Source organism: Pelecanus crispus, chromosome 8 (genome assembly GCF_030463565.1).
Source record: "Pelecanus crispus isolate bPelCri1 chromosome 8, bPelCri1.pri, whole genome shotgun sequence".
Lineage (NCBI taxonomy): Eukaryota > Metazoa > Chordata > Aves > Pelecaniformes > Pelecanidae > Pelecanus > Pelecanus crispus.
In genome coordinates this window covers 43,660,257-43,678,130 of record NC_134650.1, presented here as the reverse complement: position 1 = coordinate 43,678,130, position 17,874 = coordinate 43,660,257, and the positions used below count along the sequence as shown (strand labels likewise).

General features: G+C 42.6%; 2 protein-coding genes across 3 annotated transcripts; one reads left to right on the top strand and one right to left on the bottom strand.

The window, feature by feature from the left end:
* Positions 1-492: 492 nt before the first annotated feature.
* MPHOSPH6 (M-phase phosphoprotein 6) lies at positions 493-8,158 on the top strand. Of its 2 annotated transcripts, XM_075715094.1 has the most exons (6): positions 554-576; positions 2,363-2,566; positions 4,525-4,637; positions 6,212-6,302; positions 7,334-7,431; positions 7,899-8,158. In XM_075715094.1, exons 2-6 carry the CDS (start codon positions 2,462-2,464, stop codon positions 8,041-8,043), a joined length of 552 nt encoding a protein of 183 aa, XP_075571209.1. In that variant the 5' UTR covers positions 554-576; positions 2,363-2,461; the 3' UTR covers positions 8,044-8,158. The 2 variants fall into 2 exon arrangements, with proteins under 2 accessions (XP_075571210.1, XP_075571209.1); XM_075715095.1 differs by lacking the exon at positions 2,363-2,566 and having other exon boundaries at positions 493-576.
* An 8,591-nt stretch (positions 8,159-16,749) lies between these two features.
* On the bottom strand, positions 16,750-17,622 carry LOC104035483 (arylamine N-acetyltransferase, pineal gland isozyme NAT-10). The gene has a single exon (XM_009488802.2). The coding sequence runs from the start codon at positions 17,620-17,622 to the stop codon at positions 16,750-16,752; it is 873 nt and encodes a 290-aa protein (XP_009487077.1).
* Between the last annotated feature and the right edge of the window lie 252 nt (positions 17,623-17,874).

The following is a 17,874-nucleotide window of genomic DNA, read 5'->3' as shown; positions in this document are numbered from 1 at the left end:
GGTGGTTTGTTGGGTTTGGTTTTTTTTTTTTTGTGCCAGTGCTGATTTTAAAAAATGAAAGCTAAAATGAAAGCAGTCTCCAAATGCCAGTATGAGATAGATTTTACAGTCTTTCCTTCTCTCTTTCAAATACCAGAAAATCATGGATGAAATCGTAAGCTGGCAGCACTACAGAATGCACAAGCGTCAGTAAGAAATCTCGGGTTCCCCTACTAATTTGCCATTTCACACCGAGTCAGATCTATCTCCTGCTCACACACCCGATCCCCCGCACCCCACATAACCGGCCCCGTACAGGGAAGTTGGGGTTTTTGCGTTCTTTTTTGCACTAAGCGCGCACCCCCCGGCCCTGCACACCCGGCCGCTCCCCGGGGCTGTGGGCATGGGCCTGGCGCCGCCGCCGCGCCCCGGACGCGGGGGGTGGAGCCGCGCCGCCGCCTCCTCCCGCTCCTCCTCGGGCGTGCGCGGCCGCGCCGCTACGCGAGCGCGGGGATCCGGTGCGGCCTGCGGGCAGCGCCGGCCGCCATGGCCGGGGAGGTGAAGACGAAGCTGTCCAAGAACCTGCTGCGCATGAAGGTGAGGGGGGCGGCGGCGGGGCCCGGCAGCGGGGCAGGGAAGGAGGGGAGGCCCGGTCCGCGCTGGGGTGAGGACAGGGCGGCCGGGCCCGGCGCCGTCAGGCGGCCCTGGGCGGGGAGGACGGGGCCGCTGCCGGGGGAGCCTGGGCCGCGCCGGCACCCGAGGCGGCTGCAGCGGCCGTGAGGGGCCGGGCCGAGCTGGCGGGGGGGCCCGGGTGAACCAGGCCACCCTGGAGCCGCCTGCCCGGCTTGGGGCATTGCTCCCCGTCTGCCGCTGGCCGCGCTGCGTCGGTTCTGGTCTGGCGCACGGGCAGGGGTGCCTCCTGTCCCCCGTAAGGCGCGTGTTAAAGCCCGCATCTGTTCAGCGTCAGCTTCGCTTGCCCTTTCGCTCAGGCCTGCAGCTCTGCGGGCTGCTGCCGGCCGGCTCCGCAGGCCAGAGGCGATTTCAGAGAGCTGTCAGCGAGCATGGAGCTGCTTCGACGCTAGCGACAGGTCTCGGGGGCCGGGGGTGGTGCTGGGGGGTTTGGTGCAGGAAAGCAGCTTCATGATTGCAGCCAAAGGCCTACCCTAGTAAGGGCCAACTTTTGGCACCATTTGAGAGACGTTTCGTTCCACCTGGTTTCTCTGCAGTTAGGTTGCTTATCGTGAATAAAAATGATAAGACTTCTTCCCCCACCACACACACACACACATTGAAATTAAAATATTAATGTTGCTTGCCTTCCTTGGGGGGGGCTTTTAATCTTGGGAGGGGGGAAAAGTTTCTTTTTCTTTTTATTGTGTCCATTTTTTTGCCAGTTTACACTGGTGGCTAATAAAATACGCAACCTGAATGGCAGTGTTAACTGCCTTTCCCAACTCATAAATGCAAGGGCTGTTAGTAACATCGTGACGTGCCTGTTACCCTTGGAATTGTGAATCTCATGTCAAGTCCTATGTGAAATTAGTCTCCGCTTACTGGCTAATGGATTCTGCTTCACGTCGTGTACTACAACAGCTAATTCAGTAGAGTACGTTCTCCTGTGATTGATGGTTCTTTATTGCTGGAAAACAACCAGTAAACGTTGAGTTGCCATTAACTTTTTTTTAAATGTTAATGTCCATTAAATTTTTATAACTGAATATGATGGGGCGTTTGTGGCTTCTTGCTTGTGGTGTTTTATTTAACCAATTTTTTATCCACGTATTTATATGGGGCTATATTTTAGACACTGGCTGAAAGGAGTTCAGCTGACTTCAGTTCAATCTACCATGTAAAGTGTACTCTTCTACAGTAGGTCGGTGGAATATTTACCCCAATTAACGGATGCTGCTAGTGAAAGACTAAAACTCATGAACAGAGAGAACAGAACACATCTTGCCTTGCTGTCAAAAGGGAGCAGATGTTGAGCTTAGTTAGCCAGCAGTGTATGACAGAGTAAGACTCCCACAACCTGGATTGCAACATCATTAATTTTTCTTATTTTCATGTAATACTCTCTTTTAAAGTGAAATTTCTGCTCATGTTTTTTGCCAGTTTATTAACCCCCTGGAGATTTCAAAAGCCAGTTTTTAGATTTTCTTCCTTTGAAGGCTGTGGAGAAGCTGCTGTGACATTTGCAGGTTTACAGTCCGGGCAGTAGTAACCAGCTTTGAAGAGATGAGTAGGTTTTGAAAAGGTCATACACAGATCTTGTATTTAGCACTTTCCTTCTGCAGATCTTCTTGTTTACAAATGTTTTAATTAATCCTTTAGCAGCTGCTTCTGCAGATACTGATAAGATGTATTATCACAATTCAACGGGCAGGTGAAGCGTCACTCAGAGGTGACGTGGTCAGTGGTGGCATTGTGAAGACCCTTTGCGCTGAGTACCGGACCACATGTGCTCACCTCTTGATGTCGAAGGATGGCTCATGCTTTTAGATCTTGCACCATTTGGTCCAGGTCCCATTGCTTGGGGAAGCTAATCCAAATAACCACTCAGTTACTGACTTACTCTGTGTCTACCGCAGTAGGTATATTTTTAATTCATCCATGCGTGTTTACATTTTAGATAAGTGTGATCACATATTTTTTATTCCTGTAGTAATCTTTAGGAACATAATCTTTAAAATGTAATGTGAAATGATTATTTAATTGGGTGCTTGTAGCAGAATTTCTCCTGTTGAGATTTCTGACTGGCTAACCAATTTCCTTGAGCAATATGGTTTTCCACATGATAGATTCCCTTATTTTCCTCAAGAAGATACTGTAATTTTAATTGGAAAGCTTTGACATATTTTGGATCGACTAAGCAAAGAAAAGTCAATTTTTCTTTCATTAAAGATCTTGTACAAATGGATGCAAATAGAAGTATAAATGGAAAATGAGACACTAGCGCTATATTGGCTTTTATTTCAGAGTTTGGTTTGCTTGGGCATGTTGTAAAGACTGAAGAGGTGTGAGAGGTGTATATAATATATATATTGCACATCTGTATTACCTGTATTTTTTAAATAAGCTCAGGAATGCAGTTTTTTTGTGGGAGGGAAGTGTTTTGTGATGCCTTCTTGGGCTTTATCCCCAGCCAAGCCCATTTTAGCTGGGATCTAAACAACGTCAAAGTATCTGCTAGTGTTCAAGAGACAGATGTGCCCCACTGGCACATTATCTGTCAGCCTGCAGGCTTATCTAAACATAAAAACGATGCTGCGTTAAATGAGAAGGGTAAAATTAGTTGATATGAAATTCCTCTGCACATGTATGCTTTGATAGCCACAAAGCAATTTTTGTGCAGGAGTGTGTATAAACTGTACTGGTAGACTTGCCCCTAGCTGGGAGTTACATTGGTGTAAATGTACACCTCTGACAGATACAGTTACTCAAACACTTTCTGTAGACCATATGGGAGGTCCCAGCTGCTAGGGATGCGAGAATATAAGGATTACTACTGTAAAGTTGTGAAAGAGTTGTTTGTTCCAGCGTGTTTGGTTAACATTGTTAATACTTAAATTGCCACTCAATTCAGGCACCTTAATTGAGACAAATGGAAATAAAAGGGATGTTTCACATACATCAGGTCTGTAGTTTTGCACTCTCAGCAATTTTTCATAGGCCATGACAGATGACCTTTTTTAGTGCCAGCTGTGAGAGAGGTTACTGTTCCTATCTGCCTGTTCCCATCCTCTGCCAAAGGTTATCACCAAGTAAGCAATTTACAGGAATGTCCTTGTATTAGGCAAAATTAGCAGCCTTACCCTAAACTAAGTTATTGGTCTCAACAAACTCGGCAGGCTGTTCCTGTGGTGAGTTAACAGGTGCTTACACATACTGCTTGACTGGTACTTTGTTGGGTCATCGATGAGAAGTTAAGAGCTGGTAACATCTCCCTCTAGCACAGCCGGATACAAGAGACTTTTTTTGTAGCCTCAGTTACTTTATCCACTTCCAAAGGCAGGTTCCAGCCTTCAGGGCTACAAACGCAAGCCAGTTCATTAAATGAAATCTGAGAAAAGAGGAGGATGGTAGGAAGTATAGATGTTTCAAACAATGGCCAACCTGGTATGACCTCCCTCTAGCTCCGAGCTCCAGTGCTGTTTGTATGATGTTGGTTTCTGATATACAGCAATAGCTTTAACCCCATTATGTTCTCTCTGGCCTTTGCTGAAACATTAGAAAAATCTTAGCAAAGTTACGGAGTTGTAACAACTCAGATCCATCAAAACTAATGAGAAAAGGTCTGTTTCATTGTATGTAAGTACAGATGTGGCTGACTGTTGACTTCCAGTAGATAGCTGTGATCAGCAGTTGTTTACGTTTCCATTGCCTGTTTGCCCAAACTTAGACCAAACCCAGAGAAAAATCATAAAAAGCATTTATCAACTGTTAAATACTATGTAATAGATAATTGTCACCATGTAATTATTGCATGTTCAAACGTACACACAATGCAAAAAACTGAAGCTGGTGTTTATGTGTCTTTCCTTTTAGTTCATGCAAAGGGGTTTGGATTCACAAACTAAAAAACAACTGGAAGAGGAAGAAAAGAAGATAATTAGTGAAGAACACTGGTATCTTGATTTACCAGATCTAAAGGAGAAAGAGTAAGCTTGTACCCTTTTGTACTTCTTATCATAATTGGATTGTTGTAGAGTGGGAATACAATGCAGGTATTTTTTCCTATAAAAGGAGTATTATTAATAGCCAATTAACAGAAGCAAAAATAGTGACAGACTGGCATTACAGCTTTTTTTATTATTTATTTTCAGGGACATTCTCAAGGTTGCCTAGTGCAGTTTGACCTACTTTCATTTCTTGTGTGTGTTGTTTTCATTCACTCACAATTTCTTCTAGATGCATGTAATTAGTTTCTTTCAGGCAGGGACCAATTCATTCACTGCTGCTTTTTCCCTTCATTTGAAAAAAGAAGTTCGAAACTTTGGGTTAATAAATTCAGTTCCAGTCACACGGTTAGGTCCATTCAGGACAGTTCTGTCTTGAATGCAGCTCACTTCAAATCCTGTTTTTGAAATAGGAGAGATAATGGCAAAAGTAAAGGAAAGCTTAGCTAATAAGGAAGAAAATGCCCATTCCTGCTATTTAGAAAGGTGGTTTAAATAGTGAGAGAGCTACTTCTAAAATTGTTTGATTTTTGTCCTTTCAAAAGAGGACAAAAATTCCATTGAGGGAGAGCATATATAATTTTTAAAAAGCTGGGATCCAGGGAATTAACTGTAGTTGAATAAGGTCATTGATAAACTATTTTCCATTACTGTTGGTGGATATGACAAAAAGGTATTTGAGCTTCAGTTGCAGCAAGGAAGGTTCAAGCTGGACATTGGGAGAATTTTTCTAACAATGAGGCTATTGAAGCAGTGGAATAGATTGCCTAAGGAGACACTGGATTCTTCATCATTGGAAGTCTTTTGAGGACAGGTTAGATGGACCTCTGCTGTTCATGGTACATGTTTAACTGATCCTACCTTGAGGTAGGAGAATGAGCTTGATTCTCTTCAGCCTGACTTCCTATGATCGTAGGAGTTTGTTTTACACGGGAGATTAAGAGGATGAGGGAAGAGGTGCATATGTGTGCAAGGAAAAGGATGGAACAATTCACGGAAGTACTTTTATCTAACACGTGTATTATGAACGCCTCAGGGTCATGTTTCTTTTCTCGCTCCATGCTCATTAAAAGAGGAAAAAAGGAGGGAGAAAGGGGAAATCTTTCTCTGCTGAACAGAGAATTACACAGTGTTTTATATCCTGACAGACTCAACTAATGCCAGGTCTAACATCACAATGAAAAATTAATTAGAAGCTTTTGCTGGTATAGTAATGCCACCTGGAGAGTGATATTTATGTGGTATTTTTATTCTGGCAAAAGCATTAACGTAGGTGGAATCATACCAGCAAAGAGTGCTTTTTGTCAGGAGAGTTAATTTTGCTTGTGGAACTGGCAAAGCTTAACTGGCAAAAAGTATTCCTTTGCACTCCAAGCTCCTTGTACTGAAAGATTTATCAGAGCAATTAAGCTTCAGAAAGTAGTTGATGGTTTGAAATACACTGTGGTTTTGTTTATTTGTGCGGGGGGAAGACAGCAAATGCTTTTTGCATTTGTTTAATTTGATTATTTTAAAGCGTACCGTTTGACAAATGCTGGGTTTGGGGTTTCATGCAGGAGCTTTATAATAGAAGAGAGGAGCTTTATGCCATGTGAGGATCTACTTTATGGCAGAATGTCCTTCAAAGGATTCAATCCAGAAATTGAGGTACTGTTTAAATACTCTGTTTTGAGGTGGTCTCACATTAGGATTGAAGCCCTTGGGGGCGGGGATTTGAGTGTTCACACTGCATGCTGTTCGGCCTTTTTAGCACCTTCCATAAATCCTCCCGCGTACAGGAAATCCCCGATTGAAACCAAAATGTTGATCAATGCAGCATCTGGTAAATAGAAGCTTTTTATGTCCTTGTGTCGATGGTTGGTAATTGCATGACTCCTGCAGATTTTCCCTCCCTGAAGTGAGGAAACTGTTCCGCATGCTGCTCACCAAAACAATAGCTCACTTTTCCTCCTGCCATTTAATTTAGAGTGTAATCCTACAAACATTCAACACTTAGTTGTGTAAGTAAGGTCTTAAAGTTCCAAAGTAAAAATTCTGGACAAGAGAGTCTTTAATTTCTTTCTGGCATGATTCATGCTGATAGAACTACAGTGAGATAGTAATAAAAATGTTACCACTGAACTGAAGCAAGAGGACGAAGGTGTAAAGACTAAGAGGTATGCCAAAGGCTATGCGAGGTGATGTACTAGGGGATTCTTTTAGTTGTTTTGAACTTGCTCTCACTGTGGCTTGGAATATAATTGCTTCATGTTTTTTACTAGTAGTTTATTCTAAATCCTTGCAGACGTGGTTCCTTCTTAACAAAAGCATTTCAAGGACTATGTGCTAACATCACGATGAAAAATTAATTATGATCTAATTTCTAATTCTCTGGTCTTCTGAAGATGTCTGGCAGGCATGCCCTTGAGGATGTTTGAATAGTACAATTCACTGAAACCCCTGTCTCTGTGTTGCCTCTTTTCCCAAAGGCAAACTCTAAGCTCTGCTCAGCAACAGGCAGGCATGTGGCCTTTTCTTCATGAGTTTTCGTAACAGTATGCTCTAGCCTGACCAGGGAACAGCAAATAATTATTAAGTTTGATTCTTACCTTTTATGCATTTCTTCTGCCAGTGAATTTCAGCATAGTTGTCATTATGTCAGGGTTACATGTTTAAGCTATTTCTTACTTCATTTTCAGAAGTTAATGATCCAAATGAACTCTAGGTGCAAGGAAGAAGAAATTGAAGTGGATGATAAAATGGAGGCTGATGTGTCAGATGAAGAAATGGCCAGAAGGTAAGTTATATTTTATGACATAATCAATATTAGCTAGGAATATGATATGTTACTGCATTATGTGTGGGAAAATAAACCCAAAAAGCCAACAAACAAAATAAAACACACACACCTCCCAGCAGAATACAGTACTTTACAGAACTGATTTTCCAGGAATTCTGGAAATCTCCAGTGGAAATTCAGTGGAATCTCCATCACTTTTGGGGGCGAAATATCTCATAGGGGTTTTCTGCCCTTTGATATCCAGGTATTCCATGCTAATTCCCTCCCTGTTCCAGATTGCTAACAAACTCAAACTATCAAAATGAATAATAATGTAATAAGTGATCATGTAGTACTTGTGCTTCTTAAGCTTCTCATGACTGGCTTTTTTACACCACTTAAATTGTTGATTAGATTTATGATTTGCTCCATTGAAGTTTTCTCTGGTTTTAATAAAAGCTGTAATTTTTTTATTATCTTTACAGATATGAAACATTAGTGGGAACAATAGGGAAGAAATTCTTGAGAAAAAGAGACCAGCGCGTACTCCAGGATGAAGATGAAGATGGGAATAGTAACACAAGACCTTACAAAAAAGCTAAGAAAAAGTTCTTAAAACCTCAGGATTAATGTCCACTGCACAACTGGAGCTAATAGAAATGTTATCTACCAAATATACTACCATGAACTGGAGATTGTTTGGAGTTTTTGCTATGTAATGTAAAGGATAGATTTGTAAATCTGAGTCTGTTCGCATTGAAATTTCTACCATCCACACAGCAAACATTTTTCAAAGTGGATGTGTATATAATGGATGTCATACATCCTTTCCTCTCTCAGCAGCTTTTAATGTGTGGGGCACTAATCCCATCAGCCTTTTTAAATGTTGTGCATAATTAGATCGAGTGTCACATGCAGTCGAGAGCAACATTGTTTACGATTTATGATAACATCTGAAAGAAGTATTTAAAGACGAGCTTTGTCCAATCCAGAAAGGCAGTTCAGCTTTCACTGCATTTTTTAGTATGAAAATGAAAACCTTTGCTGTCTTCAAATTGAAAAAAGTCAGCAGAAACACGTTTTGGGTTTTTTTACTGTGCTAAAAATAAGATGGAAAAAGAACACAGAGATAAAATCCATTTTGTTGAATTTTATTTTTTAAAAAGCTTATTTAAAAATAGACGGTTTTATAGTAAAACTTTTTTTTATAGAGCAAGCCAAATATTGGGCAACGTTTACAGTTTGACACTTGAGCAGATTGTGAGTATTAATTTCTGTCTTCCAAAAGAAGTTTGCTAATCTTGTCTCTCTTTCAGAAAAAAAACCCTCAATCTTATAATTATCTAGGTCTTGTTATAAAAGCATAATAACGGCTTCAGAAACATATTTGAAAGCTGAATAAAAACTGATTTTTTTTTTTGTGGTTAATGACTGTGGTTTAGCTAATTTAATGTAAAAAATCATGCTTAATACAGTCTGATGTAAGAAGTGATCCTGTTTTGTGCTAGCCACAGATGTCCCCAAATATTAGTTGACTGCAGTGACTTTTTCTGTTTAGCATGCAATGAAGCCATCTGAAGTAATGTTAGGATGGAAACATCATGCCCTCAGGTCAGTCAGTGCTCTGAGCCTGTTGAAAAATGTCAATGTGGTCTTGTCTAAAATCATAGCAGTTCTCTGTATCCTGGCTTTCAACATGGAATATTTCTTTCTATTACTTCATTTCCCCAGCTAGATGTCTAAGTTACTCATCCTTAATGCTGACTCTCTGGAGAAAGAGGAATTTGTTGAATTGAAGCAAGTAGTGGCCATTCCATCATGGACACAAGAGGCTTCCTTTTTTTAACAGCTTGGTGAAGCAAGACATGAAACTCAATTATATAAAGAAAGACACTGTGTGTCTGCTGTATTTTGCATGTGATATATGAACTATAATCCATATATCAAGAGCACCTTATTAGATGTTCAAGATGGATCACACATGGAAAGAGAAATATACTTTTAAGCTAGTAAGGGGACCTTATACAGGTGGAAAGTCTATGATTCATGATCTGAGATAGTTTTTCAGAGCTAATTAGATGCTACTGGTTCAATTACTTAAAACCTGATCATATATTATTGCTAGCTGAAAAGAAGTTAATGATGGCAAGACATTTTTCTTCTCATGGAAGATGTGACCTGAGCTAAGAAATGATTTATTGTTGGTCATCACAAGAAAAACTTGGAATATATTCCATTATTCTTTCTTGCTTATTAGTAGGAAAATTATTCCTCTCTATCTGAACACATTTCTTCAATGGAGAGAGAATTTCTGCATAGCTATGCTGGACAGTTGCGGGGAGAAGGTGTGTTCCAGAGAACCACCAGCAACCAGGAGATGTCACTCCAATTGCATGCCCTGAGAGACAGTGGATTGGAGAAGGTTCCAGTGGTGTCATGTAAAGGAGCTTTTGGGTAATTTTGGTAACAATTAGTGGCTCAGATGAACTCGATGTGAAGTCTTTTTTTGCCATGGGTCTATGCAGAGAGCTCTCTTGCATTGCAGAGTTCTCTTCAGTCCAATGGGGAGTAATTTTGTGCAGTTGAAGGGCGTTCTGCCATACATTGGTCCTTAATTTCATGTGGTTTCCTGAGGGATGGCTGGAAATGTGAGTGGCATGGTGTGTGGGTAAGAGTGTGAGTGAACTCTAAACAGCCTCCTAGAAAATCCATGTGTTTGGAATTTGGCAGGGGAGGAGGGTGCTGCTTCTGTTTCCTAAACATGCCCAACACCAACCGTGAAGAAATGATAGATTTTGGTTTATTGTCTTCAAATCTGGGTGCTGTGCTGTTCATGTTTAGCTGGTGGCCAGGTGAGTTATTGAAATGCTACAGCAAGACCAACTACTAATTTTTAGCACAATCTCTTGTTCATGGGGAGTTTGTAAAATGCACCTTTAAAAGCACCATTCATAATGCGTTGTTATGAGCAAGACAAAACTAAAAATCATCCCTGCATGACCTTTTAAATGTACTTTAAGTGCCCAAAGTTACAAGCAGACATTTTATGATGGGATCTTCTGAAATACCAATCTATATTTCCAAACTTATAAATGCATATATATATATATATATATATGTATTTTAAGTCTGGCTCTAGCTTCCTAGCCAGGGTAGAAACATTCTGCTATATAAAAATCTGTGCTTGAACTACTCTTGACAGAGATGTAAGTGTAGCGGTGAAATATTCATAATACGACCGTACATTAATTCAAGCTTTCTTGGCTCTGACACAGTCTCAAATGCAGAGGCATTTTCACATGCAACTTCCTAAGCTGTAGAACTTCCCCATGTGGTCGTGTTTCTAAATGAAAAGCATTTCTTCTTTGAGAACCAAAGCAAGTTGGGTAAGTAGTAAGCATTTTTGTTAAAGAAGATGGCTACCTGCAAAATCTAATGGGTAAAGTGTTACCAGACAGCAGAAGTGTTTGTGCCTGTTGCGCTAAGGTAGCTATTAGAGCGAACAAAGCAAAGTGTGCATTGTAGTTCATGCTCGCTGACAGCTCACAGTGTTAAGTTTAAGCATGTCTCTTGTCAGGTGAAGTTTTGTCCCTCCCTTTGACAGGCTGACTGTGTTTATTTCCGTAATATCTGCTGATGTTGGAAACATGGAAGTATTGAACAACTTCATCTTTTTTGCTGATATTTCTCGTTTTGTTACTTTTATTCTGCTTAGTATTGGATCTTAAGTCCAGGACCAGAGTCCAACTGAAGCGAGCCATCCTGTATCCTCCCTTTAGTAATGCATGAGCTGATTAAACTTTGATTCTTTGGGGAGGGGGGAGGATGTTCAGGGGTGCCATGGAGTTTGAACCGAGTTTCTTCTGTTATGTGTTTTGTTTTCTAATAAGACACTCCATTATACAATTCTACAATCGTGTATGGCTGTTGTTGCCATTGGGCATTGCATGAGTTTGTAATGGGCAGCTGGGCTGGGATTCTGGGACTTAATCCAGCATTCAGACTTAAAAAGAAATTGTCTCGTCTTTCTGTTAATTGGAATACCGTACTTTTAAATTGTATTTGGAATTGTACAAGTCCTGGGTGAGGGGTTATAAGCGTTTGTTCTGCTTCATTTCAACAACAGTCAACAAGTAAAACTGCACAATAGCGAAGGCTCTCTATTAAATCTTCCTTCAGAGAGAGTGTTAATAAAGCGTAGTGGTAGTGAAGGATGTCAAACATCCCGTGTTTCCCTTCTGCATGTGAACACAAGTTTCTCTGGAGAGCTGATGCTTTAAGGACTTGGTTGTTTCTTTTCAGTTTGGGAGAGCATCTCCTTTCTACAATAATGCCTTGCTAATGGAACCCCAGCTTGAGGCCTCTGGGTTGGTTTGGTTTTGTTTGTTTTTACACCGTTCTCATCTCAAACTTTTAGGGCATTTTGGGTCTGGCATTCACACCTCAATAACCTGCTTTAGTCAGCTTTTGGGGAGCTTTAGTTAAACTGTGAAACTGTTCCTCAGCTGTACGTGTTGACATTTCTTCGTGTGATTTGATGTTGCACAGTGAGGACCTGGTTATTATTGTCACCTGAAAGGAAAAATCCCACTCAGAGTGGTTATCAACAGAGGGAGTCAGGGAGAAGGTTGTAGCTTCAGTTGTCGGCAGCCCCATAGATTTTTAGTAACTGAATAGTAGAAGTGGGTATCCGGGTTGAGTCCCATCATTGCAGGCCCAGGTGAAAATGCTGATGTGAATCCATAGACCTCTGCCCAAGAAACCCTTGCACACCATAACCTGAGCAGTCATCTGGGAGCGACAGCAGGAACATCTTCAGAGAAGTATGGGGGCAAAATAGCCAGTCTGTTAATGGCTGTCCTCAAGACAAGAGGCAGCAGCACCAGAAAACAACTGTAGTTCATTGCATAGAGAAACATGGTTTGGTGACCTGGGTGAATGCAGATGGGAATTTCTGTCAGCTAGAATGGAGGTGGTGAGTGTTTTGAAGCTCATAAGGTTCCTTGGGGTCTCAGGGAACACCTCAGTTTGATCAATCATTTAGAAAGGGGTAAAAACCCTTAATGGGACCTTAGTGTGAGAGAATAATATGAATACAAATTAGAGAACAAAGTCCTTAGTTCCATTATTTATAGAAAAACTGTGTTCTCACCTATCACCTCCTGCTTGGTCCTTGGTGCCTTGTCCGTGTGCAAGTACACATGCAGCCAGGCCATCAGCTGCCACCGCGGCCCGTCGGCGGGGAAGAGCCGGCACGCACCACAGCCAGCCCAGAGCTGTTGGCTGCTGAGCCCAGCAGAGGAGGCAATGACTGGGCCTCCTCTTCGGTGATTGTCATCTTCCTCAGCCTATGAGCTCTTTTTCCAGGAACTTGTAGGAACTTATTGCCTCCAACACTGCTGTCAAATTTGTTCAATATTGGCCTGTTTGGTTCGAGAAGTTTGTGGTGGGAAGGGTTGGCCAGCAGATTGATAGCATGATTGAACAGACCCCATTTACTTAGCAAATGGTGTGTGCAGGAGTCATGCAGTTGGGGGCGGGGGGTATTTACAGCAACTCTTTATGTTTTTATTTTCCTTTATTTTCAGGTATACATTTACAGCATTTGTGAGATTTATGATCAGATGTTGTCTTTGAGCAAAAAGATACACCATCAGTGGGAGGAATCAACATTTGACCAATACTCAGGATTGTAATAGATCGGGGAGAAAGGGTGTTTTTCAGTGTTACTTCTGGTTTTTTTCCATGTGTTTGAGAATGTTTCCCCTTTCTCAGTGGTTTCCTTGTTTGGGCTTTTTGGAAAAAAAAAAAAAGGGGAAATGTGATTGTGAAATAATTCTAAAGAAACAGATTCCTTTAGATCTGGTTGGCTCCTTGATTTTTTTCACTTTGATACAGATGAATGAACTCGCTTGTGACACTGAAGCTCCTGTGCTAAGTGGTACTCATTAAGGATAGCTGTAAGGACTCCCATATTTGCTATACACAGAGGGCAAAATTAAATACATAGTGGGGTTAGCTTCATTGTTCTAATTTGTTATACAAATAATTTGCAATGCCAAAAATACAACATTTCTACCCCTTTTGGGATAGAAGTAAAGCTAAGCCAGTTGTGATGTTTAAGCAACGTTCACCCTTTATAGGATGATTACTTGTCAGAAGCAAAGCTTGTAGGTATTTCCTTAGAGCCCATCAGCCACAGTAATGCTGCAATATATACAATTTGGATCACCAGAAAATACATACATACCAAAAATTACTTTGGGCAGTTTACTGCAGCAATGACAAAAGGGATGCACGTGATGATAATTTTCATTTTGTACTGTTTTGTCTAAGGATGACGGTGAATTATGCCTCCTAATGCTCCTTTCAAAGATGACATTGTTTTACCTATATTAAAGGTGTTGTGGTTTAACCCCAGCTGGCAACTAAGCACCACCCAGCCGCTCGCTCACTCCCCCCCGGTGGGATGGGGGAGAGAATTGGAAGAGTAAAGGTGAGAAAACTCGTGGGTTGAGATGAAGACAGTTTAATAGGTAGAGCAAAAGCCGCACACGCAAGCAAAGCAAAACAAGGAATTCATTCACTCGTTCCCATCGGCAGGTAGGTGTCCAGCCATCTCCAGGAAAGCAGGGCTCTGTCACATGTAATGGTTACTTGGGAAGACAAACGCCATCACTCCGAATATGCCCCCCTTCCTCCTTCCCCCGGCTTTCTAAGCTGAGCCTGGCGTTATGTTGTGTGGGATATCCCTTGGGTCAGCTGGGGTCAGCTGTCCCGGCCGTGTCCCCTCCCAGCTCCTTGTGCCCCCCAGCCTGCTCGCTGCTGGGGTGGGGTGAGCAGCAGCAAAGGCCTTGGCTCTGTGGCAGCACTGCTCAGCAGTAATGGAAACAACCCTGTGTTATCAACACTGTTCAGCACAAATGCAAAACATAGCCCTGTACTAGCTACTGTGAAGAAAATTAACTCTATCCCAGCCAAAACCAGCACATTCTTCACCCCTTATTCCATAACGTTTACGTCATGCTCAGGTCCCACACTATCCAATACATCCTCATTAACCACCACCCCCATTCCCATCCTTTGATATAATACACAGATATCATTCCCCTAGTCTATGGATGACCCCTGTAAAATGTCCACTGAGCTCATTTAGTCTATGATTTGGGCTCCATCTGTTATGGTCGTCACTCAGGACGGGAGAGGTGGTGTGTTACGTGGAGTTACTGGGCACCAAAGCCAGCTCAGGTCAGGTCACTGCTGCACTTGCACTGCTTCTTGTAAGGCTTCTCCTCCATTGGTTCAGGTAGTTTCTGCTATAGTAATCCCTATAACATGCAACTCAAATTGTGGGTTAAAAAAATTTAAAGGTATTTCCATTACAATCTCCACCCCTGGTCCCTTTGGGTCAGGTTATATGGTTTAACATTGCAATGAATGTCTCCCCTTGCCCCTGCTCTGGCTTGGACTTATCCATGGAGTATTGTCCCTTAGAGGTATACCTGCTCCAAGTGGAGCCTTATCTATGAGCCACAGTCTCTCCAGCGGTATACCTGCTGCAGTGTAGACTTATCCACAGCCACAGTCACTTGGAGGTGCACCTCTTGCAGCATGGCCTTATCCATGGGCCACAATGCCTTCAGAGAGGTACCCGCTCCAGCACGGCCTTACCCAAAGCCAGAGTCCCTTCGGGAGTGAACCTGCTCCAACATGGCCTTACCCATGGCTGCAGTCCCTCCAGGGGTGTACCTGCTCTCTTGTGGGCTTACCCATGGCCACACACTTTGAGGTGCTCCAGCATGACCTCATGCACAGCCACTGATGATTCAAGGTGTACCTGCTGCAGAATGGACTCATCCACGGCCACAGATGCTTCGGGGTGTCCTGCTCCCACATGGACTCATGCACAGGTCACAGTCCCTTTGACTCAAGTTCACAGTGGAGTTCCAGCCTGTCCTGTACGGCAGCACAGAAAGAGCAGCGATGCCCTGGCCGTCCGCCAGCCCAGGCACATGGCCATTGCTGTTATCAGAATGTTCCCAGGCACAGCAGAGTAAGATGATCAGCAGTACAGCAAGCAGCGGAAGCAAAAAGCAGCCACTAACGAGCACTAGCCTCTAATACACAGTAAGGCAAGTAAGCCCCATGGCAAGCACAGGAGCCTGTCAGTTAATAGCTAAACAGGAATAACAGCTATAAATTCCATCTATCACATTCTAATCAAATCTGTCATTATCTCAAAACCTTTGAGCCCCATGTTGGGCGCAAAAAAGGACTGCCGTGGTTTAACCCCAGCTGGCAACTAAGCACCACCCAGTCGCTCACTCACTCCCCCCCCCAGTGGGATGGGGGAGAGAATCGGAAGAGTAAAGGTGAGAAAACTCATGGGTTGAGATAAAGTCAGTTTAATATGTAAAGCAGAAGCCGTGCACGCAAGCAAAGCAAAAGAAGGAATTCATTCACTCGTTCCCATGGGCAGGCAGGTGTCCAGCCATCTCCAGGAAAGCAGGGCTCCATCACGCCTAACGGTGACTTGGGAAGACAAACGCCATTGCTCCGAATGTGCCCCCCTTCCTCCTCCTTCCCCCGGCTTTCTAAGCTGAGCCTGACGCCGTATGGTGTGGGATATCCCTTGGGTCAGCTGGGGTCAGCTGTCCCGGCCGTGTCCCCTCCCAGCTCCTTGTGCCCCCCAGCCTGCTCGCTGCTGGGGTGGGGTGAGCAGCAGCAAAGGCCTTGGCTCTGTGGCAGCACTGCTCAGCAGTAATGGAAACAACCCTGTGTTATCAACACTGTTCAGCACAAATGCAAAACATAGCCCTGTACGAGCTACTGTGAAGAAAATAATCCCAGCTAAAACCAGCACAAAAGGTAGAGAAATGAAATGAGCTGCGAGTGGTTAGATCTTGTGAAAAATGAATTTTTAAATATGTACTTCACTGTCTAAATGCTCACAGATGATTTTTCTCCCTATAATAACCATAGAAAATATGTTGGCAGCATATCACAATTAATAATCTATACCCCTATTTATGTGCTATAGGCACTCCAGAATTCCCCAGACATATTTATTACCCAAGTTTATAACCAGATTCAAATCAGATCCTACATTTGTACCAAAAATTGAACTGCCGTCATCTCACAGCAAGTAATTCTATATACCTGACAGAAGAGTCTTAAATTCCTGATTTTTCTCAGAGTGAAGTTCACTTTAATCTTGTATTAATGTATTTTTCCTTCAATTGCCTGCAAAAGAATCCCATAATCTTACAGTAGTGATTGCGCAGACAGTGGAAGGTACTGTACATATGTAGCATTATTGTAGGTTTTTCTGGTCATCTAGATTGTGTAAAATCCTTTGACATTAATTGGGACAAGTTTTCTATCTAGGGTTATGTTGAATTTCTCTTTCAGCGTTTTTTCCACCTCTTCATCTTCAAGAGTTATGAATTCCACCAGATCCATATTTTCCTTGTAGTTGTATGTGGTCTCAGTGAGTGTCCACCCAATTAGTGCTCGAAAGCCATCAGTGGTCTGGAGGGTGCAGATGGACTTCTTTGTAAAGAGGGAATCTGGAGATGTCTGAAGGTACGTGCACTGGAAATGGAAATCTTCCACTGTCCGTGGCTCGAGGCTGAACATATAAACTTTCCGACACTCTTTTTTCTCCAGAAGATCAGAATTAGAGAAATTTTGATTGGGGATATATTGTTTCCTTCTCACTTTCTCAAGGTACCAGATGGCATTTTTTTCTGTGAAGCGAAAGATGCCAGGAGCCTGGGGCTGGTCTTTCCCCGACACAAGCTCCATCGGTTGCCACATCTGATAGGATACACCAAAGCCTCCGTCAACAATATAGGCTTTGCCATCAATAACGACCTTTACAAGGAGATGGGTCATGATGGTGGCGTACGCATTTTGATGTGGATTGAACACAAACGCTCCCAGAAAGCTGGCGTCGTACCCCAGGCGTTTCAGGACCCAGCCCAACAGCTGGTTGTTTTCCATGCACCAGCCGCCCCGCTTCCTCTGCACGATTTTGTTATAAACGTGCTCCAACCCCAAAGTAATTTTCTCTCCGCAATGGATGCTGAGGTTTTCGAAGGGAACAGCACGGATGTGGTGCTGGAATATATTGGTTAAGGTTTCCAAATCCTGTTTTTCAAGGGAACCATTATAGCCAGTTCTTGCAAAATACTCTTCAAGGTTCATGTCACCTGTAAAGCAAGGAATCGCGTTTTGGTTTTGTTTCTTACATCAATGATTTATGATGCTGTGAAAAACTGCCCGGGCTGCTGCCAGCAAAGATGCTTTAATCTACTGAACCTCATCAGAGCAGTTTTTAAAGGTAACAAGTATTCATATCAAACAGTTCCCAGAGCAAAGAAGAGCAGTGCACATGAGGGTTTGCTTTTTGTCTTGAAGTCATCTCTATGGCAAACAGCTGATGCAATTTCAGCTTGA